General features: G+C 39.9%; 1 protein-coding gene across 2 annotated transcripts in view; it reads right to left on the reverse strand.

Annotated features, from left to right (window-relative positions):
• Positions 1-18,915: 18,915 nt before the first annotated feature.
• The window catches only part of LOC138981935 (rho-related BTB domain-containing protein 1-like), a 37,788-nt gene continuing 32,622 nt past the window's right edge, over positions 18,916-24,081 (reverse strand). For both annotated transcript variants that reach the window (XM_070355110.1, XM_070355111.1), the window contains exon 10: positions 18,916-23,274. In XM_070355110.1, coding sequence (XP_070211211.1) covers positions 23,112-23,274 — 163 coding nt within the window. In that variant the 3' untranslated portion in view covers positions 18,916-23,111. The remainder of the gene's footprint in view (positions 23,275-24,081) is intronic.

A 24,081-nucleotide genomic window follows, 5' to 3' on the forward strand; every position in this document is an offset into this window, starting at 1 on the left:
GCCAATGTATTTCTGAAAGGAAAATAAAGATATTGACCGAAACATCACACAAGTGGTATATCATGCTAGGTTTTGTTTACAGTGCCTGTTCTACGACCACATCTGATTGTAATTTAAATAAAGAAAAACTATCCATTTATTACTTCTCTATTTGTGTGTGTTTGTGTGTGTGCAGGGGCGGATCACATCATTTTCAAGGGGGAGTTTACAAATTTCTTTTAGGGACAATTTGACGACGCGAAGCGTTCAACCTCCTGGGGGGGTGGGGGGGGGGGGGGTCCGACAAATGTTGATAAAAACAAGGAAAATGGATCAATCTGAGCCAAGAAACATCCTCTAATACACCTTCCAAAAAAGTAAATATATTAAGAAGAAAAATTTGAATCACAACAAGGACAATTGATCGATCTGGCGCAACCTGAGCAAACTAATTAGCCAACTTCTTTCCAAAATCGTCACTTAGAATACAAAGGCCGGCTCCTAAGTGGTCCGGAACCCCCCTCCGGATCCGCCCAGTGTGTGTGTGTGTGTGTGTGTGTGTGACCGATGACCTTCTCTAAATTCTAATCGTTGCGTTTGCATGGTAATAAAGTTTTAATACTGGATATGCCCATGAAAAAATATCATTTCTTGTTCATGTCATTGTGTGTGTGTGGCCAGGACCGTGACTTCTGCTTGCCTCAACGTCTTCAGAAAAGACACAATATGCCAGCACTCAGCAGGCGTATGTTCTTGGAGCACTCAGTATGTCGTCATCTGCAAACAAATAAATACAAATTATTCAATTGTGTAAATAAAGAACAATCATTTTAATATTACAACAAAAAATTCATATAACTGTAGTCTCCACTACACTATCTTTAAATAAAACTGCCGTAAAAAATTGAAATACTATAAAACTTACCCCCACTCAGATCTATTTGGGATTATTCAAGTTTCAACCATGTAACGATGCCGGTTTGGACAGATCTGCTAGTTTGCCGCTGAAACTGAAATCAAAGGCGATCTTCAGAACTATTTCCAATCTTGTATTTGTGATTAATATAAAATACTGATCTTCCCAATAGAAGCTGATGTGTAGATCTATACACATGACCAGGACAAGGTATTTTGTTACAGGGCATTTACGCAGACGTCGCAGTTCAAAATATCGTTTTAGATCTGATTTTGTACAGCAGCCTGCATGTGTGATTCAGAATCGTCTGCCCTTTTTCGGTTTAACATTTTATGGACGATTCCTATGAGACTGCTCAATCATAACTGATGACAAATTCAGAAACAGATGATGGTTTCAAGTATAGGCTACAGTAATGAATCTATGATTCGTTAAAAATGTCAAGCCACTCGTCGATCATTCACACTCAAAGAACCCAAGCCAAATCTGCTCTGGCTCCGAGCAGCTTTTTCCAATTGTTACGCATCTGCCGCGAAAAGATAGACCACAAACAAGCGGCACTGTACCATGCTTTCGTTTATGTTGCTAAACAGATTAAATGTGCATTGTAAATGTGCTTACAGCAAAGAAATGCATCCTTACTTACCACAAAAATACTGGTACCACATTCATCGCACTTGTGTCTTCTTACCAAAACCTATCGATATGTTTGTTTACGATATATTGGTAATTACTCCCCAACAAACATTATGCATGCGTATCGCATGCGTATCGCATGCGTGAAAGCGTGCGTATCGCATGCGTGAAACGCATGCGATACGCATACGATTCTGTAACTTTTGTTTCGTGCGATACGCATGCGTTTTTTGCTCGTATATCGAGCGTGACACGCACCTCTAACGCAGATCTACCGCATGCGTATCGCATGCGTATTCCATTCGTATTCCGGATTGTTTATGCTCTTTATAAAGCTCATATTTTCAGGCACTCTGACAACAACACTCACTCAAACCATGCAAGCAGAAACTCAAAAACAAATTGTTTCATCAAAATATTATGTTATTCAACAATTTTCAATTTTTATAAACATTCACAATCTTAGTGAAAATGCGTAATTAAATTTAGATACACTTACTGGGGCGGGGATGTAGCTCAGTCGGTAGCGCGCTGGATTTGTATCCAGTTGGCCGCTGTCAGCTTGAGTTTGTCCCCACGTTCGGCGAGAGATTTATTTATCAGAGTCAACTTTGTGTGCAGACTCTCCTCGGTGTCCGAACACCCCCGTGTGTACACGCAAGCACAAGACCAAGTGCGCACGAAAAAGATCCTGTAATCCATGTCAGAGTTCGGTGTGTTATAGAAACACGAAAATACCCAGCATGTTTCCTCCGAAAACGGCGTATGGCTGCCTAAATGGCGGGGTAAAAAACGGTCATACACGTAAAATTCCACTCGTGCAAAAAACACGAGTGTACGTAGCAGTTTCAGCCCACGAACGCAGAAGAAGAAGAAGAAGATACACTTACTTAGAGTTACAACTAAAATTAGGAATCATATTCTACCTAGGCTTTACATTTTGAACTTGATGGCATTTTGACACATTTAACATTTTTGATTAGGACAAATATAATAAGAAACCCTTTGCGTATTAAAGAAATAGTCACATTTGTTTTAAAATACAAAACCATGTAATGCTGATCAATTAGTGATTTTGTTTGTTCGTTCATGGGCTGAAACTCCCACGGCTTTTACGTGTCTGACCGTTTTTACCCCGCCATTTAGGCAGCCATACGCCGCTTTCGGAGGAAGCATGCTGGGTATTTTCGTGTTTCTATAACCCACCGAACTCTGACATGGATTACAGGATCTTTTTCGTGCGCACTTGGTCTTGTGCTTGCGTGTACACACGGGGGTGTTCGGACACCGAGGAGAGTCTGCACACAAAGGTAACTCTGAGAAATAAACCTCTCGCCGAACGTGTGGACGAACTCACGCTGACAGCGGCCAACTGGATACAAATCCAGCGCGCTACCGACTGAGCTACATTCCCGCCCCATCAATTAGTGATAATTATCAACACTCAAAATACAATTTGTATTCACAATGCTGCGACTTTTCGGCTATCTCTGAATATATATGCAGCGAAAGGCAATGTGTTTTGTAAGGACTCCCAGTGCCGTGCTGACGTCCTCGGTGATCCATCACCAGGCATAAACAAGTGATGCGCCTTCCCTTCCTTCAAAAGATGAGACTCGATCTGCTTGGCTGCATTTGCTACCTCTCCTCTGCAGCCCAGGTCCAACAGAGTTTCCCTGAAACTGACAACAATTTATCAAATCATTAGTTAGTGTACATAGTCTGAAGCCACCTGAACACACGACAGCCATTTTCCTTCAGTTCTCCACTTATTTATACTATAGGTACATGTTTTTAATTTATTTACACTCATCCTCATGGTACTGAAAAAGTGCCATGAAAGGCAGAAAATAAGAAATAGAAAGTCAAACAGAATGAGGCAGAGCGATGTTAAGATATCAAATAACCAAAGGGAAGTAATCGCTCAATGCATACGACATGTGTAATAGAGTAAGCGAGAGTTGTACGGAACCTTTTCTCCTGGCACCTGAGAGAATAACAACCATTGAAATGAACAAGCGACTTTCATCCTCAAAAAAGGATGATCACCGCAAGCTCATATGCTCATCATTCTCCAAGGCACTCCAACTAACACCTACGTACACAGTCATATACAAGAACCAGCTTTTATTCTCGACCGGACTTAGTCCTTAGATCAAGACTGGTTTTAATCAGAACAAATTCAATGTTCATTTCAATGCTTGTTATTCTCTCAGGTGCCAGGAGAAAAGGTTCCGTACAACTCTCGCTTACTCTATTACACATGTCGTATGCATTGAGCGATTACTTCCCTTTGGTTATTTGATAAGAAATAGAAAATAAGGAGCTCAATATTAGCTGATTCTTCAAAGCTTCCTTCACATACAAAGTAACACACACATGAATACAAACACAAAGCCTGTATTACAACATAAGATAAAAATCAGGGACACATAATTCAGAAAACTTCCATAACACAAACATTTAAACCAGGAATGATGACACAAAGTGCTTTCCAAGAGTGTTATTTGTGACTGATCATGCCAAAACATCTTGACAGTACAGGCAAATACTGTGAAACTTATCTTACGTCCGGACGGACGGACGACTCGGGTGAGTACATAGACTCACTTTTGCTTCGCATGTGAGTCAAAAATCAGGGACACAGAATTCAGAAAACTTCCATAACACAAACACCAGGAATGATGACACAAAGTGCTTTCCAAGAGTGTTATTTGTGACTGATCATGCCAAAACATCTTGACAGTACAGGCAAATACTGTGAAACTTATCTTACGGGCAGCTAATTGTACAGTGGAACCTTGTATTGAAGAAACTAGCTTTCCAAGTTTTCAGTTCACAATGTATTTATGTCTAAAAACAATTCCATTTAAAGATGGTTGCTCTCATAGGACGTGATCTGCTTTCAGTATATTTTTATTTTTGTGTTAATAGTCAAGATCTTTTGAAAGGTAGGTTCCATTGTACCCACAAACGAAACAAGTGTAAAACACAAACACTCACCAGTAATATTATTTGAGGTTGATTTGTGAAACTCTACAGCAAAGGAACACATGGAACGTAAGTGGCTGCCAGGGCTCTCAGTCTGACTTTCCTTGTTTCAGTGTCTCTCATTTGTGTTGACAGCATCGATTAGCAGCACCTTGATAAGCTACACAAAAGAAAAGAACATTGTCAATAAATAATATCCTTTTACATCAGTTGGTCTTTTTTACATGTAAGTTCACGGATAAATCTAAAGTGCATTTCAGAGCCGTGTTCATCCCAGACACAGAGGACAATCAGCCAGTTAAACCTGCATGAATTCAAAATATATGTGGGTCAATATGTTATGGCCAGAAAACAATGTTGGTCTCAGAAAACCTCCGAAAACCCCTGAAAACCCCATCTAGACTAACTAAATCTATCTTCAAAGTGAAGTATTGGACATGCCTGTAAAAAGTAAGCCTGACTCGTGCTACATGCACCCTTATATTTGTGTTGAGAGCCGGATTATCGACGAAATCGATGCAACAATTTCAATGCAAGGGAGCTAGGTAACTACTGTTACTCAAAAGCACAAGTACTGATGACGTCATGTGATTAGTGCTTTCGCTCCTTCGTAAATCCTCGCACAAACACGAAAATAAAGCCATGAACTGTGAAAGTTGCAAATATAAGTCATGATTGCAAACATTATGTAACAAAACACGATCTAAGGACAAATGTTCTTATTTCTGATGAGGTTTTCGGGGGTTTTCGGAGAGAAGTAGTACCGCAATTTTGTATCTACAGAAATTCCATGGGGTCAAAACTATGGACATTGAACATACAGGCCTGGAGTCTGCATACCTGACCTATTATGACGGAGGCTGAAAATACTGTCAGACTCAGAGCACAGTTTAGGTTCATAAAACAACAAAAAAAGGCATCCAATATTTGAAATGCCGAAGCTTTTTGTCGAATAACATTGGTGCACAACCACAGCAATAACCAGGAATCAAGATAATATTTACAGTCAAGATTGAACATCTTCTTAGGCCTGTAACTCTCAAGTCTGACTATCCTGCTGAAAGCCTGAATAGCTGAGAAAAACAAAACAAAATCAAACATACCATAAGTGAAAGCCGCAGTCAACCCTTTTGCGGAACAGAAACAGAAAAGATCTCTCCACAGGGAAACATCAGGATGGTTGGCCATAACGTATGTACTGCAATCATAAACAGACACACTGTTACTCATTTAAAATCATAACTACTCACTTAGATACAGATACCTACAGACATCACCATTAAACACAGTCACATGCGTGCGCAAGTCAAAGGATTAGCCTGTGGTTTAAGCATGACATAGAGACTTCTGAGCTCTACATGTTCAGTCCAAAACACTGGTACTGAAGTAGGGACAACTGCATAAGAAGATGAAACCAAAGAGAAAAAAGCAAGCAAAAGCATTACTTACCTGTTCACAACAACGCATTGGTATGACCAGGTTAGCAGATAAACACAGCACTGGACCATTGTAAATGCAGGACTTGAAGTTCAATGGGTCCACTGAAAAAGAGATTGTGCACTTTGAAAAATCATAAACCTGGTATACTGGTAACCTTCGTGATAACAATCCTCTCCCTGCATGAATTCAGTTAAATTGAGTTTAACTTTAAATAATACTTGTCCTAACTAACATTTCTGATATGGAGTTTATCAATCACAGTCATTTTGAGTCAGAACTTCAACCCTGAAAATTACTGACTACAAAGACATTCATTGATTCAAATTTCAGCAAAATATATCATATTTTGGCTTGTATGTCATGTAACTCTGAAAAGTGAAAGCATAAATTACTGAAGTTTCATTCACACACACACACACACACACACACATACACACACACACACACACCCACAGTGACACATACACAGAAACACACACAAAAACATTCATCATCAAAGGAAGCCTTAATCATACCTTTGCAGAACAGAAACAGCCAAGATCAATTCCCAATAGGAAACATGGTCCGAATGGTCAGCCGCTGTGTACTGGAAACATAAGTGGCCACACTGTTACTTATTTTAATGTAACTCAGAATTACTCAGATAATTCCACAACTTACTAACATCACATAAAACACGCACACACACACAAGCCACATTATGAGTCTGTATGGTTAAAGCATGGAATAGATTATAGAGGCAACAAAAAACCTAAGTACACATATACCTATAATATGCCGTTCTTCAGAAGTGTTCAAATTAGAACATAAAGCCCCCAAAACCATCAGATACACACATTTTTACACAAAAAAGTAACAGAAAGCCAGAGTGATCTTTGAAATTTAAACTGCACACACAGCACAAAACACATACACTGTGTACATGAATAATAAAGAGGCAACTGACCTTTTCCAATTCAAGACAGCTGTGAGTGTGATGTTTCCATTGTGGGTGTCTCATCTCAAGGTGTGACATGTTACAACAGGATCCAGCTGGTATGCATCTGTAATAATTCAAATATCCTGCATACATCAGTACGCACTGTGCAACACAAACACATTTTATTTAAAACTCTAAGCATCGCTGTTTAAATTATAATTTGAGTCTTATGAGACAGTAAAACACACACCACTAACTATATGCAGTGGAAAAAACCCACAAAAAATACCATTGAACTTGAAGCTCGATCAGTAAATGAAATGATTTCTTTTTTGCCTGTGCGCTGAATTCCAAAGAATTTGAACTTGAGTGTAAAGTTAAAAATAACATACTACTAGACCAATACTATTTTTTCATCAGTGAGCAAACTACTTTGATCGACCAGTTTGGGTCACAAATAAGCAAACACACATATATGGCATTTCCAATACCCGGAAAAATAATATCTACTCGATTCTTAACTCGACTAGAACAGCAAAATACAATGCGCCCCATTCAATGCACATAACACTCAACTTAGAAGTTCAACTTCAACTTGTTCAAGGATAAAAAAAACAAAAAAACAAGAAATGTAGGTTGTTGGAAAGCTTGTTATTGACAAAACAATACATTCCACTCTCCAGTCACAGATATTTCGACCCAGCTGTCTTTTCAGTGCACAGATAAACCAATATTAATTCAACAGTAAAAGACTGACCCTTTCATTGTTTCAATTCGCATCACCAAACACTGACAGACTGAGACTGATCGAAGGTCAACTTCACGAAACAATTAGATCTAACTTGGCTGAAAACGGCGCCTCTGCACTTACCAAACCTTGATACGCGGTGCAGTGAACAGAATGCTTCGATACTATGCCTGCAAATACTTTCTTAAATAATGAAAACGTCAAAAATAGTGAAGAAACTTACCTGTCAAGCATTCCTGTCGTCAGCTGATTTTTGTTGACCGTTTCAGTATCGGGCTTGCAAAGGAACGAAAACAGAGTTGTTTCCCCTCGTAATAGCAGACGACATTGTCACTGCAATGCTGCTTTTACACTGATTCTGTTACTGAAACGCAGTTTTGACCTTTGTAAGTGTTCTCTCACACTGTATGCTACCTTTTAAATGCAGATCTACAGATTGTGAATTCTAGAGAGTCATCTACAAGCAAAACCAGTCGTGAGATAAGATTTCGAAAAACCGGAAGTGAAGATGTCGGAGCAAAATGTTTCGAAAAGAAATTAGCGCTGATAAAATATAAACATGAGTTTGAGTTTTCTGTGGGATCATCATCGATTTTCTTTCATTTTTCTAACTGAGAATTTGGCTTTTCTTTAATTTAAAAAGATTCAGAGGGACTGTGAGCTAAAAGATTGCACAGGCTAGGGCATCGTCGCCAACAGTAATGACGTCAAATCTTGGACCTAATATGGAGGTCCAAGGTCAAATGCAATAGAGCTCGTAAGGAACGCGTCACACAATGACGAGAAATATAGCGTCATAAAAAGCATGCGTATCGCATGCGAGACGAGTTACAAAATCGTATGCGTATCGCATGCGTTTTCACGCATGAAAGCATGTCGCATTCACGTATGCGATACGCACTCGACTCGAGTGCAGAAATCCGTGTTCGATTTTGTGCATGCGTGACGCGCTCGATTCGAGTGCAGAAATTCGTGCCGAGTGTTTTACGCATGCGATCCGAGGGTGCAATGTTTGCTGGGTAACCGTTAACTATTTTTCAAAAATCTGAAATGACTTTTAAGAATCAAAGAAAGATTCGCTAAAACGGTTGACTTCAGAAAATAAGCAATATTTTTCTGAACCATGAAATAAAAATCGAAAACTCCGTTTGATCTTTTATTTTGGTAGATTGATGACAACAGCCGGAACTGAAAGTACCAGAACCAAAAATTAAGGGCATTAATCAGGTAAACTAAGAAGATTGTCGTTCCTGGCGCGCACTTCACATGTCCGTCAAACAGTGTCCGAGTGAGAGAAAAAAATTTTTTTTTCGCAGTTCGACAGTATATGAGGCCCTTCTTCATATCAAAGTGTAAAGGTTGCTGAACGATGTTTTTCCTTTTTGCTTGTTTAGTTACACTTTAATGACGATGGACGTTTAATAATAATAATAATAATAATAATAATAATAATAATAATAAATGAGCATTTATATAGCGCAACATCATAACTTTACAATTATGTTCTTTGCGCTTGACACATTTAAAATTAAAACAGTTATACAAGCATTCATAGTCATAGTCAGCAACGTTAATTAAAAGCATACACCATCAAACATACATTACAAAAGATTCTTCCACTAACTAAGTAATAAACACATGAATAAAATAGGTAGTGAAAACAAGGAAATACCTATAACGAGTTTTGTGAAAAGTATCAAATCAGAACGAATTTTTTTGTAGTTATTTAGGATGTGTGGGAGCAATTAAAAAATATATAAGAACGTTTGATATTGTATTGGAGAATAACAGTATGATTAATGGTATTAAATCCGTGTCAGTCATTCATTCCCAAATGAAAGGAGCAAAATTGTATTATGATAAATTATTACAGGATGGAAAGCGTCCAAATTGACAAAATGGGAAGATAAATTAGAAGGCGATGTTGATTGGAAATTATGTTTTAAGTATGTAAAGAACATCTCTGAAGTGAAACTTAAATGGTTTCAAATACGAGTATTGCATAGGATTTTGTCAACAAATGTGATATTAAAACAAATGGGAGTTGTTGAAGACGTGATGTGTCATTTATGCAGAGATGTGAGGGATAGTATTCAACACTGTTTATGGGCGTGTCAGTATATACAGTCATTTTGGAATGATCTGTTAAATTATATTAAAAATGAATGTCACAATGTTGAGAACATTTCCTTTAATGAAAAGTTTATTTTGTTTGGTATTGATAAAAAAAATATTAAAAGTACGCTTAGTACAGTATTTGATTTTATAATATTAAATGCCAAATTTTTTATTTACAAGTGTAAGTATGCAAAAGTTGTTCCTACACTGGTTGCATTCAAAAGAGATTTGAGAAAAAGATATTTGGTAGAAGAATATTGAAGTAAAATTAATTTTAAGTGTAATAAATTTTTTCTGGAGTGGTACCCATTTAAACCTCTGATATTGTCAAATCATTGATTTTTGTTTTATCTTTGTTTTTGTTGTTGTTGTTGTTGAACAAGAGAAGGATATTCTATAATTATGTTGATCGTTATAATTTTTCTTTAAAATCCAGATTATTAAATATGGAGAGAACAGGATTTTGTTGCTATGAGTAGTTCTATCAAATAATTAAATAGAAAGACAAACAAGTCGCGTAAGGCGAAAATACAACATTTAGTCAAGCTCAGTCGAACTCACAGAATGAAACTGAACGCATTGCATTTTTTCCCGCAAGACCGTACACTCGTAGCATCGTCTGTCCCGCACCGCTCGTGGCAAAGGCAGTTTGTTTGTTCGTTCATGGGCTGAAACTCCCACGGCTTTTACGTGTATATCCGTTTTTACCCCGCCATTTAGGCAGCCATACGCCGCTTTCGGAGGAAGCATGCTGGGTATTTTCGTGTTTCAAAAACCCACCGAACTCTGACATGGATTACAGGATTTTTTCGTGCGCACTTGGTCTTGTGCTTGCGTGTACACACGGGGGTGTTCGGACACCGAGGAGAGTCTGCACACAAAGTTGACTCTGAGAAATAAATCTCTCGCCGAACGTGGGGACGAACTCACGCTGACAGCGGCCAACTGGATACAAATCCAGCGCGCTACCGACTGAGCTACATCCCCGCCCTGGCAAAGGCAGTGAAATTAACAATCCAGAAAAGCGCGGTAGCGGTTGCGCTGAGAAGGATAGCACGCTTTTCTATATCTCTATTCTTTTTATCTTTCTGAACGTGTTTTTAATCCAAACATATTATTTTTATTTTCTTTTTATTATTTTGGTGAGCTTATATAGCGCGAACCACAATTAACTGTGCTCTCCGCGCTTTACATATTAATTTCTGCCGTGTGAAATGGAATTTTTTTACAGACAGACAGACAAACAAACATTTTTTACACACAATATATAACGCATTCACATCGACCAGCAAACCTCAAGCCTGTTAGGCGAGCATTCACCTTTCGCGGCCTTTATTCCAAGTCACACGGGTATTTGATGGACATTTTTATCTATGCCTATACAATTTTGCCAGGAAAGACCCTTTTGTCAATCGTGGGATCTTTAACGTGCACACCCCATTATAGTGTACACGAAGGGACCTCGGTTTTTCGTCTCATCCGAAAGACTAGCTCTTGAACCCACCATCTAGGTTAGGAAAGGGGGGAGAAAATAGCGGCCTGACCCAGGGTCGAACACGCAACCTCTCGATTCCGAGCGCAAGTGCGTTACCACTCGGCCACCCAGTCCATATGTCAATCTATATGTTTTTGGAATCAGGAACCGACAAGGAATAAGATGAAATTGTTTTTAAATCGATTTCGGAAATTTAATTTTAATCATAATTTGTATATTTTTAATTTTCAGAGCTTGTTTTTAATTCGAATATAACATATTTATATGTTTTTGGAATCAGAAAATGATGAAGAATAAGATAAACGTAATGTTGGATCGTTTTATCAAAAAATAATTTTAATTACAATTTTCAGATTTTTAATGACCAAAGTCATTAATTAATTTTTAAGCCTCCAAGCTGAAATGCAATCCCAAAGTCCGGCCTTCGTCGAAGATTGCTTGGCCAAAATGTCAATCAATTTTATTGAAAAATGAGAGTGTGACAGTGCCGCCTCAACTTTTACAAAATGCCGGATATGACGTCATCAAAGACATTTATCAAAAAAATACGTCTGGGGATATCATACCCAGGAACTGTCATAAAAAAATTCATAAAGATCGGTCCAGTAGTTTAGTCTGAATCGCTCTACACACACACACAGACACACACACAGACACACACACACACACACACACACACACACACACATACACCACGACCCTCGTCTCGATTCCCCCTCTATGTTAAATCATTTAGTCAAAACTTGACTAAATGTAAAAAGGAAACGAGGATTATGTTTATATAATTCAGAAATGTGTTGAATTTGGGCTATGTAATTGTACGTTTTAATTTGCCTTCCTGTTTTGTTTTTGTTTTTACATTTAGTCAAGTTTTGACTAAATATTTTAACATCGAGGGGGAATCGAAACGAGGGTCGTGGTGTATGTGCGTGCGTGCGTGTGTGCGTGCGTGTGTGTGTGTGTGTGTGTAGAGCGATTCAGACTAAACTACTGGACCGATCTTTATGAAATTTGACATGAGAGTTCCTGGGTATGAAATCCCCGAACGTTTTTTTCATTTTTTTGATAAATGTCTTTGATGACGTCATATCCGGCTTTTCGTGAAAGTTGAGGCGGCACTGTCACGCCCTCATTTTTCAACCAAATTGGTTCAAATTTTGGTCAAGTAATCTTCGACGAAGCCCGGACTTCGGTATTGCATTTCAGCTTGGTGGCTTAAAAATTAATTAATGACTTTGGTCATTAAAAATCTGAAAATTGTAAAAAAATATAAAAATTTATAAAACGATCCACATTTACGGTTATCTTATTCTCCATCATTTGCTGATTCCAAAAACATATAAGTATGTTATATTCGGATTAAAAACAAGCTCTGAAAATTAAATATATACAAATTATTATCAAAATTAAATTGTCCAAATCAATTTAAAAACACTTTCATCTTATTCCTTGTCGGTTCCTGATTCCAAAAACATATAGATATCATATGTTTGGATTAAAAACACGCTCAGAAAGTTAAAACAAAGAGAGGTACAGAAAAGCGTGCTATCCTTCTTAGCGCAACTACTACCCCGCTCTTCTTGTCAATTTCACTGCCTTTGCCATGAGCGGTGGCCTGACGATGCTACGAGTAAAATGGCATTGCGTTCAGTTTCATTCTGTGAGTTCGACAGCTACTTGACTAAATATTGTATTTTCGCCTTACGCGACTTGTTGTTTTTACATTTAGTCAAGTTTTGACTAAATTAAAACCCTTAGGCTGGTTGTCGCGACATATGTTGCGCTACTTTACGTATACTGTCACCTGGTTGTCATGTCACCTGGTTGTCACAACATATGTCGCGCTACTGGCTCAGTCTGTTTGGTCGGTTCCGATTACCTCCCATGGCTGCGAAAACCTATATGACCGTTTTTTGTTATTTTTCTCTCTGTTATTGTTAATTCACCAGTGGCTATGTAACGTAACGTGTTACAGAATTGCACCAGTGTAAGGGTTAAATGTTTTAACGTAGAGGGGGAATCGAGACGAGGGTCGTGGTGTATGTGTCTGTCTGTCTGTCTGTGCGTGTGTGTGTGTAGAGCGATTCAGACTAAACTACTGGACCGATCTTTATGAAATTTTACATGAGAGTTCCAGGGTATGATATCCCTGGACGTTTTTTTCTTTTTTTCGATAAATGTCTTTGATGACGTCATATCCGGCTTTTTGTAAAAGTTGAGGCGGCTCTGTCACACCCTCATTTTTCAATCAAATTGATTGACATTTTGGCCAAGCAATCTTCGACGAAGGCCGGACTTCGGTATTGCATTTCTGCTTGGTGGCTTAAACATTAATTAATGACTTTGGTCATTAAAAATCTGAAAATTGTAAAAAAAAAAAAAAATTTATAAAACGATCCAAATTTACGTTCATCTTATTCTTCATCATTTCCTGATTCCAAAAACATATAAATATGTTATATTTGGATTAAAAACAAGCTCTAAAAATTAAAAATATAAAAATTATGATCAAAATTAAATTTTTGAAATCTATTTGAAAACAATTTCATCTTATTCCTTGTCGATTCCTGATTCCAAAAACATATAGATATGATATGTTTGGATTAAAAACACGCTCAGAAAGTTAAAACGAAGAGAGGTACAGTAAAGCGTGCTATGAAGCACAGCTCAACCGCTACCGCGCCAAACAGGCTCGTCACTTTCACTGCATTTTGCACTAGCGGCGGACTATGTTCAGTTTCATTCTGTGAGTTCTACAGCTTGACTAAATGTAGTAATTTCGCCTTACGCGACTTGTTTTCTTTTATGTTTGAAGATGCATATAGCATTTGTTTGTTTGTTTGTTTGTTTGCTTAACGCCCAGCCGACCACGAAGGGCCATATCAGGGCGGTGCATATAGCATAGTCTTGTATGTCTGATGGTATTTGATGTTGATGTCTGATGTTGTTGTCATGTCATATATGTACCAAAAAGAAATAAAACCATGTTAAAAAAAAGTTTAAAAAGTTAAAAAAAAAAAAAAAAATCACACACGAACAGAGCGTGACACAGATCCAGCGAAGCAATTGAGGGGACAAAATCACACACACACACACACACACACACACACACACACATACACATATATCTATATATATATATATACGACTTGCGAATTGTGTGAGTGTGTGTGTGTGTGTTCGCGATGCACGGCCAAAGTTCTCGATGAATCTGCTTCAAATTTGGTGGGCATATTCATGTACACCCCGAACACAACCTGGTCGATGAGAATTCACACGTGCTCACAGCGCTGAACCGATTTTGGTTTTTCTTTTCATCTTCCCAGATCCATTCTCAGTAACTCTTCCTTATCTTCTCCAGTGTTTTGCGTTTATCTCCCTTCCTTCGTGTGGCGTCAATCCATATTCCCGTTACTATTTTTAGAAGGTCACTGTCCACAACGCTCAATCCATATTCCCGTAAGTTTTCCTTCGTGTGGCGTCAATCGCGTACGGTGCGCCACTCACCCGGCGTACGATGCGCCACTCACCCGGCGAAGTCGGGTATTCGGCTCTACTTCTTTCCGGCGAAGCCGGCTACCCGGCGAAGCGGGTATTCATCTAGTAGATACATATCTATATATATATATATACGACTTGTGTGTGTGTGTGTGTGTCCGCGATGCACGGCCAAAGTTCTCGATGGATCTCTTTCAAATTTGGTGGCCATATTCAGGTACACCCCGGACACAATCTGGTCGATGAGATATTTCAACACGTGCTCTCAGCGCGCAGCGCTGAACCGATTTTGGTTTTTCTCTGGATCCATTCCCAGTAACTCTTCCTTATCTTCTCCAGTGTTTTCAGCGTTTATCTCCCTTCCTTCGTGTGGCGTCAATCCATATTCCCGTTACTACGTTACTATTTTTAGAATGTCACTGCACTGTCCAGAACGCTTTCCTTGCACCCGTAAGTTGTCCTTACTGTAAGTGAAAAGGTCGAATCAATATATATCCACGCGAAAAATACACTGTCATCTATATCTATATTTATAGATATAGATATGTATATACGGCTTCTCTGTGTATGTGTGTGTGTTTGTGTGTGTGTGTGGGCAACACCTGTGGATTGTAGAGTTCTGTTTGTGATGTGGTCTGGCGGCTTTGGTGTGTCCGTATGTTCAGGCCTTCCTTCGAGAAGCCATAACAGTTATTCTCAATCCCGTTTGAGTGGACTTCGCCTTCAAAGGTGATCGATTGTGGTGTTTCGGCAGTCGGTTACATCTGGCGTCGTCGACAGCGATGGGACTCGACATGAAATGTTCAGGCCACTGAATCATTTTCGTGCTGTTCCCATTTCACCAAACTGTTTTTGGATGTAGTTAGGTTTTTTTAATTTAAGTTAATTTTCGCATCAACAGGCTCCAGCCTGTTATCCACGGACGACCCGGACCCATCAAGTAGATTGCCCTCATGTTTTGGACCGCCCATGAATCTCAGAAATTTCCCGTGGAACAGTTTGTAGCCGGTACGCCAGAAAAATTTGGTGTCATTACCATATCTCATTGCCCTAACTGTGCGACACGAAAAAAACCTAACTACATCCAAAAACAGTTTAAATGCGATATTATCTAGAGGAAAGTCGCCTGAAGCGACCAGTTCGTGGAAAAGAATATATGTATCCAACTGTCCACTTCTTTTTAGTTGGGTAATTACGTCTGGCAACAGTTTCTGAACCTGTTGTTGTGCATTTGCTTCTGTAGGATCTTCCTCATTTGAAGAATCGTCATTTGAAATGAGAACAATATTGTGCGAATCCTTTGCAACTATTCTTTGTCCGCCTTTCAGAACATCTGCCGGAATGACTTTATAATCGTGCCCTGCATACGATTGTTTCCCAGTGTTACTGTTGAACTGTTGACGGTCAAAATTCTAATTTTGAGCTGCTTATCGGGGTGTTCATTGACGTTATGGGCGATAATTTCATGGAAGATGGCAAAAGTTGTTCCACACTGGTAGCATTTATAATCCATACGTGCTGAAACACACAAATATTATAAAATGTGTTTATAAAAACAATACCTGAGTAAACACATAAACATGAGTGTGCAGGGTCGGTGGTCAAACACAAACGGTGGGCAAACACGGCAGCTGCGGGGGAGAAACACGGCAGCTTCGGGGGGCAAACACAGAAGTTGTAGGATAATTCTCATTCTCCGAATGCTTTTCGCTGTCTGCAAGGTTCTAGAAGCTTGAAACTCGGCCTCAGTACTGCAGAAAGGTTCAGGTTTTTGTGGAACTGATGGCAGTTCTTCACATTAAAGTTTACACCAGTAATTTGTTGCGAATGCTACGAAATTTGCTTCTGTGCAGTTACAGGCGTGATATTTGACAGAATCACGGCTATAATATATACAAAATATGCACCCAAAAAGTACATCGGCGTGTAGAAGAAACACTAACAGATCTAACAAGACATATCTTAATGTGCAAAGTTACGAAATGTTTATACAAGTCTACCTGTGGATTGTAGAGTTCTGTTTGTGATGGGGTCTGGCGGCTTTTGTCTGTCTGTATGTTCTGGCATTTGATAAGCCATAACAGATAACATAGGGCTTAGAAATAAGCTCTAAAATTCTCAATCCCGTTTGAGAGGACTTCGCCTTCAAAGGCGATTGTGGTGAACCGCCACGCTGTCTGTCTCTGTCTCGCGATTCCCCGGCGAAGCCGGGTATTCCTCTAGTATGTATATACATACACATGCGCACACACACACACACACATCTATATATATATACGACTAGTGTCTGTCTGTCTGTGTGTCTGTGCGCGATGCGCGGCCAAGGTTCTCGATGGATCTGTTTCAAATTTGGTGATCATATTCTGGTACACCCTGGACACAACCTGGTCGATGAGATATTTCAACACGTGCTCTCAGCGCGCAGCGCTGTGCGCGCTGAACCGATTTTGGTTTTTTTGGTCTGGATCCACTACCAGTAACTCTTCCTTATCTTCTCCAGTGTTTTCAGCCGCGATTATCTCCCTTCCTCCGTGTGGCGTCAATCCATATTCCCGTTACTACGTTACTATTTTTAGAAGGTCACTGCACGTTACTATTTTTAGAAGGTCTCCAGTGTTTTGCGCGTTTATCTCCTTTCCTCCCGCAGCCTGGCATTCGGCTCTACTTCTTCCCGGCGAAGCCGGTACCCGGCGAAGCGGGTAATCATCTAGTATATATATACACACACACACACACACACACACACACACACACACACACGATATCGAGATAAAAAGAACTCGAAGCCAAGTACCTCGAAAAAGTCGGTCCCTCTAAAACTCCGCTGAGGGAGTCCATGGATCCTCAAAAAAATCAAAGAGGGGGTCCCGGGACCCTCTAGCTGAGGCGTCCGTGTGGAGCCCTGGTAAGTGCTCTAAATGCATACAACTTTACAAGTGCATCATTATACGATATACACACACATGCGAAAATTGTATTTAGTTATGACGTGGGTGGTCTCCCCCACGTCCGTTTATACATAAGAAAATGTTAGCCTTTGTGTGTGTGAGAGAGAGATTTTGTGCATATGCATGTGTTTGAAAGAGACTAGAGGGTGTTTGTGTGTGTGACATTTTTAAAGACTTGTTTTTCGATTCAAAAGGATGGTGACTGGTTGCTTTGCCTACTTGGAAAGACAATGAGTTATGTGAATCTCCACACATATGTGATTGCTCCATGCAATAGGCGGCTACATGTATGACATAGTTTCTGAGAAACAAGTGGAACGTGAGACACTTCTGTCAGTTGTGTAAGTCTATGAAGATTCGCTGAATTGTGAGCCGAACAGTAGTATCCTGTCTTTAGATGATGGCATTCTTATTACACCCCCGTATATTTGTTTGTTTGTTTGTCTGTCTGTCGCTTTGTCCGGATTAAGATTTAGATTAAATCTGTGGTGAATGCAATTTGTAAAAATGATTTTATACGCATGCGTGCAAGTGTGAAGTATTTTACACTGTGTTTAATATTTATGCATCTTTGTGCAATATCGTTTTGTAATGGTTAGGCAGGCCCCTAGCCCTATAAAGGCGCATTTCTGTTTTGTAAAGACGGACAATAAAGTATTTGTTCTTGTTCTGTCAGAGTAACACTAACACTTTCAAAAATCTGGTGGATAAAGAAAAAATTATTATTGATTCACTTTATTTGTATGATGATAAATATTGAGGATCCGATTTTGAGCATGCTAAATATGATTAACCTATTATAAATCAGAAAATGAGACGCATAAAAAGCTGCGAGGAAAACCAATTTCCAGTCCCTACAACTACATGTCCATGTACTACTTAGAGTGCATATTCAGCTGCCAGCACCAAAGGGGTCTCTATGCAATGACAGGCACCAATGCGATAGCTACACACAAACATTTGGGGATTTTTTGTTTGGGGGGGGGGGGGGGGGGTTGCTTAAAAGTTCACACACATACATGAGAAACACTGTGACGCACACTCACTGTGACACACACACACAGTCACACTGTGACACACACACTGACACACACACACTCACTGTGACACTCACGCACGCGCACACACACACAGTCACACACACACACACTGTGACACACACACATACATACACACACACACAAACACTCACACCACACCCAGAATAACAGTGTAACATATAGTCGATTGTTGCTGGGTAAACAATTTATGCCATATTCACACAGAAATGATTCAAAATCAAACAAGGAATTAGACATATTGCACAGTCTAGCATAGTACAGGTATGTACCCTGTCACTCATGGGCACCTTAACCTTCACAAGCGTATTAACAGCACCCAGCTAGAGCTAGCTCAAATAACCTTGTACATGTATGAATGTGAACATACACAAGCGTATCAACAACACCCCAGATAAAGGAAACCTGTATATGTGATTGTACACTAGCAGGTATGAGATTTCATAGCTAATCTGTCAGTACAAATTACTCTACTGATTTTGCACCCTCTGTGAAGAGATGTAAATTCCTACTGAGCATGCACCTATAGTGAAAACAATATTGATGCAAAGGTTGCACAAAATAAACCTACAGAAATTTGACAAGTATCAGATTCAACCATAATCTAGATTTTCAAAACCATGAGACATTGTTTCTTTCAGTATAACTGTAAACATTGAGCAAAAAGCAATTAATAATAAATAAATAAATGCTAGCTGTGGTTAATTAAACTTAAACTCAGGCAAAAAGGAACGCAATGGCAAGACGGCTCAGGGGCGGTTTGTTTGTTTGTTTGTTTATTTGTTGCTTAACGTCCAGCCGACTACGCAGAGCCATATCAGGACGAGGAAGGGGGGGATGAAGGGGGCCACTTGTCAAGCGATTCCGGCTCAGGGGCGGTTTGTTTTCAACAATGTTCATGCACAGAGTGAATAATGCATGCTAGATACAATATATACACTAATGTACAAACTATTTAATTCATTGCACCATATAGTCTGGGCCGTTGTACGAAGACCTGTAAATGCAAAACTTGAAAAGATGAGAAGTAGTAGACAATGTTGGAAATATCTCTGTCAACTGTGTATGGGTTGTGAAAGAGTGAATACTCTTGTGTTTATTGAGTCTAACTTTTCCGCGGGACAGTATAGGCCAGTCATTAGCGAGAGGTGCATGTGTCTGAAACATGTGGACAAAAAACACATGTGAAAAGTTTTCCTCAATAAATACAAGAGAATTCACTCTTTCACAACCCATATACCAACAGAGTTATTTCCAGAGTTTGTCTATTATGTAAGAATGTATATGTCATGACTATCCTGCTCCAGCCTTCTTTCTCTCTGACTGCAGTTCTTACCAATGTTGCCCGTTTTCTATTTTGTTTGTTTGTTTGTTTGCTTAACGCCCAGCCGACCACGAAGGGCCATATCAGGGTGGTGCTGCTTTGACATATAACATGCGCCACACACAAGACAGAAGTCGCAGCACAGGCTTCATGTCTCACCCAGTCACATTATTCTGACACCGGACCAACCAGTCCTAGCACTAACCCCATAATGCCAGACGCCAGGCAGAGCAGCCACTAGATTGCCAATTTTAAAGTCTTAGGTATGACCCGGCCGGGGTTCGAACCCACGACCTCCCGATCACGGGGCGGACGCCCTACCACTAGGCCAACCGTGCCGGTGCCCATTTTCTATCCGGGCATTGATGCTCACAAAAGGTAAGGGGTATGTCAAGTTTTGCCCTGACTATAGTTCCCAGTAAAGAAGTTACATGTTTTTCAACTTGGATCAAGGCTTGGTTATTTCAATACTGAACGCTTTTGCTTATCTAGAACACTTCTATTGTTTGCATGCCACACTCAAAGCAGAATCTGGACAAATTCATTCAAATTATTAAAAAAAATATGAGTGAAACCCACATGCCAACTTTTTTATACTGTGCTTTCAATTCAACAATTCCTAGTTTAAAGAGAAAGAATGCATGCATGAACACACACACACACACATTGAACGATCTACTGGTGTATCATCCAACTTCTATTAATTACCCTTGTGCAAAAACAGTTTTTAAATGCCATTGACCTACAATGGGTTTTTTTAAATAACACAAAAGCAACATATAAAAAAAGTAAGAAATCAGTTTCCCGCTCATATGATTAATCAATGCATCATTTATGTCCTCTGTCTGCATTATGTGCACAATATTTTCATTACAAAAATGGTAGCTAGAACACATGAAAATTAAGAAAAATCTAAAATGACCTGGTTCAAAAACTAAACACTTTTGGACAAACAGTTCAATCGAGTATCCCCTTCTAAACAATACTCAAGTTAGAGCATATCCTCACCCACCTTTGTAAAAGACTGCAGACAAACACTCACACCAATTAACAGACCAGAATGATCGAGCAGCTCACAAAAAAGGTTCAACACGTAACAAACAACTCGATCCATCAGCATTAAGCTAAGTAATTGTCACCGCAAAACAAATCTCACACAGAGTCACAGCAAAACATTTATATGCTCACATTAGTACCCTGGACCTGTCTTTACAAAATTTACAATGGTGAAACTATACAACAGCACAATAGACTATAGTAGTCAAGGGATATTGTTTGACAGTCAGCAAAATGATGATTGAAACTTCTTTCAAAGTGAGAACATTTTGCTACCATTTTGGCAGACCTGACAATCTTCTTTTTTTTCCGCAGATTGGGAAGGGCCAGGAACGCAAATTAGGACTGCCTAAAACTTTGGAAAATGGCTGAAACATGGATTGCAATGTAAAAAATGTGGTGAAGAAAAATCCGAGCAAGTCTCTGGGTGATCATGTGACCCCTTTTTAGGCTAATTATGGAGTATGTACAATCATCCAGGATAATGTCACAAACCAGATTCCCCAGGAGGATTGTCATTTAACATGCTCAAATTCAAACACCAACAAGATGATTGGACAACAACTCTCGGTCTAGCACATATCTGTATCAGTTGGTCATTCAATACTGTGACGTGACAACCCGGCCAGCTCTGAACACTTGCACGCAGCAGTATTCACTACTCATCGCTAAACTCAACTACATCGTGAACTGGCCATGCCACAAGGGTAATTAATAGACGATTTTCGGAAATAACTCTGTCAGGATTTGCAAGCGTTTTGGAAGAGATGCACCCTGCTTACCTCATACAAACGGGAAACACGTGGTCAACCAGTAAAATCCACAATCGAAGTGAATAACTGACTCTGATGTGTATGTTATGCAGTGTCCAATCGATATTATTCGCTGCCATCGTTGTTTTAACTGGTCGACCATGTGTTTCCTGTTAGTACGAGGTTATCAGGGCGTCTCTCTTCCACAACGCACGTAAATCCTGAAAGTTATTTCTGTCAAACGTCTATTGCATAACATTTTTCAGACACAAGACTACAAATTATAGTCAGCAATACATACACAGAATAAAATTATTTACATATCTACAAGGTGACAATAGTTTAAGCAGGCAAATTAGGTCTGCACTCAGCGAAATGTGTCGGTGATGCTCTAATTAACACGCCAGTACAAAGATACAGTCAAATTCATGTCAGTGTTAGACATTTACAGAGAAACGTGACAGAGATGCTCTGACGAATCTGTACAAAGAACGAAACAGTGATAATTACGTCAGCAGTATTTACAGAAAAACGTTACGGAGATGCTCTACCTCGCCTGTGCAAAGATACAGTGATAATGAAGCCTGTCATATTCACAAAGAAATGCGATGGAGATGCTCTACCTCGCCTGTGCAGTGATTGCTAGTTAAAGTGGTAGGCATGCCGACAGCTTCATGTAGTGTTAGCAGAGTTGTCATGTTGAGTGAGTGACAAATAAGTCTAGCGCAATGTTCACGTCCCTCCAGAAACTCCTACCATGCATGGTGTGCATGAGAACAGGCCCGGCTGGGTGTGAACCACGTGCAGGGTCTGACTGGTTGAAACTGAGATTTCAACCGATCCAACCAAGTGCTGACTCCATTCATACAGTTCGGGCACTTCCTTGTGCACCACCCCAGCACAAGATCCGACAGTGACGGAGAGAAACAAGTGTGCCAGACCACTGAGAAGACACTCAACGGATTGTTTGCCACACAGTTAAGCAGCTGAAGAAAAGCAGAATCTCTGACCCCAAACCACACTAAAAAATGACTGCCAGTTTTCACATTCAGGCTTCTTCTTCTCGTTCGCTACACATGACGGACAAATTCAGGCTGCTCCAATTGTTTTCCAGCAATCCTGATTTCAGGATCCTCGGGCATCCACACTGGGCTGTTCTCACACCAAAAACTGTCAGAAGGTAGAGGCGGCAGCATTTACTATACAGGTCAACCAGTTGGCGTCCTTCGTTGCTCAGATCGGCAGTTCAACCGGATCACTCAGCCGGTGGCGACCACGTCGGCTGAAACACAGACAGCTGGAAAAACAGCGGTTGTAGTCCTGGCGCTGTCGCTGCTCAGGGTATTTGAGACGATCGTGCATCTGCCGCTCATACCGGTCTGCTTCCTTCAAATACCTGCACAAAAAAGTTATGGACTTTATTGAATATCAAGTGTCCCTCGAAAGCGGCGTATGGCTGCCTAAATGGCAGGGTAAAAACGGTCATACATGTAAAATCCCACTCATGCAAAAAACACGAGTTTACATGGGAGTTTCAGTCCAAGAACGACAAAGAAGAAGAAGAAGTATATCTAGTAAAATACAATGCAACCTTTTGAGCTTAAAACCTTGTTAGAAAGTGAAAAAAAAACTTCCACCAGCTGTAGTCAATAAATGTTGCAGTCTTTGGTTTTGACATGTGACGGACCCCCTCACTGTACCGTCTCTTCTACCGTCAGACTGCTGTTTGAGTGATGTTTATGTGTACCACCAATACTATGGCAGAGGTGCCTGTTTTTCTGTAACAGTCTGGAGTCTCACGTTGTTATGCCTCTAAAGAGGTACTGGTTGCACATGACCCATGTCATCCATTGTGTTGTCTTTCAAGTGAAATCTCTGATGCCGTAAGTCAAAGAAAGTTTGAAAAGATGTCATAACATGAATAACGTCGCACAAAGTTTGTCAATTTTCCTGCATTTTTCCCGAGGAAGTGACACTCACTGACAGACAATTTCGAGAACAAAATTTGTCTGGGTGAGTTCAACATTAATTGTAAGGTCACCGTCAGGCTTGTGCATGTATCGGTACAGTCGAACACACTTTTAACTCATTCGCTGCGTGTCGGAACTGGAAGACCGACACCTGTGTTTAGCGTTGGCCGCGTGCCGGTACTTGAGTTCCGACGGATATCACGAATTTTTAACGGTGTAAACGGTCCTGCTGA

This window comes from Littorina saxatilis, linkage group LG12, assembly GCF_037325665.1.
Source record: "Littorina saxatilis isolate snail1 linkage group LG12, US_GU_Lsax_2.0, whole genome shotgun sequence".
In the NCBI taxonomy this organism is placed as follows: Eukaryota; Metazoa; Mollusca; class Gastropoda; order Littorinimorpha; family Littorinidae; genus Littorina; species Littorina saxatilis.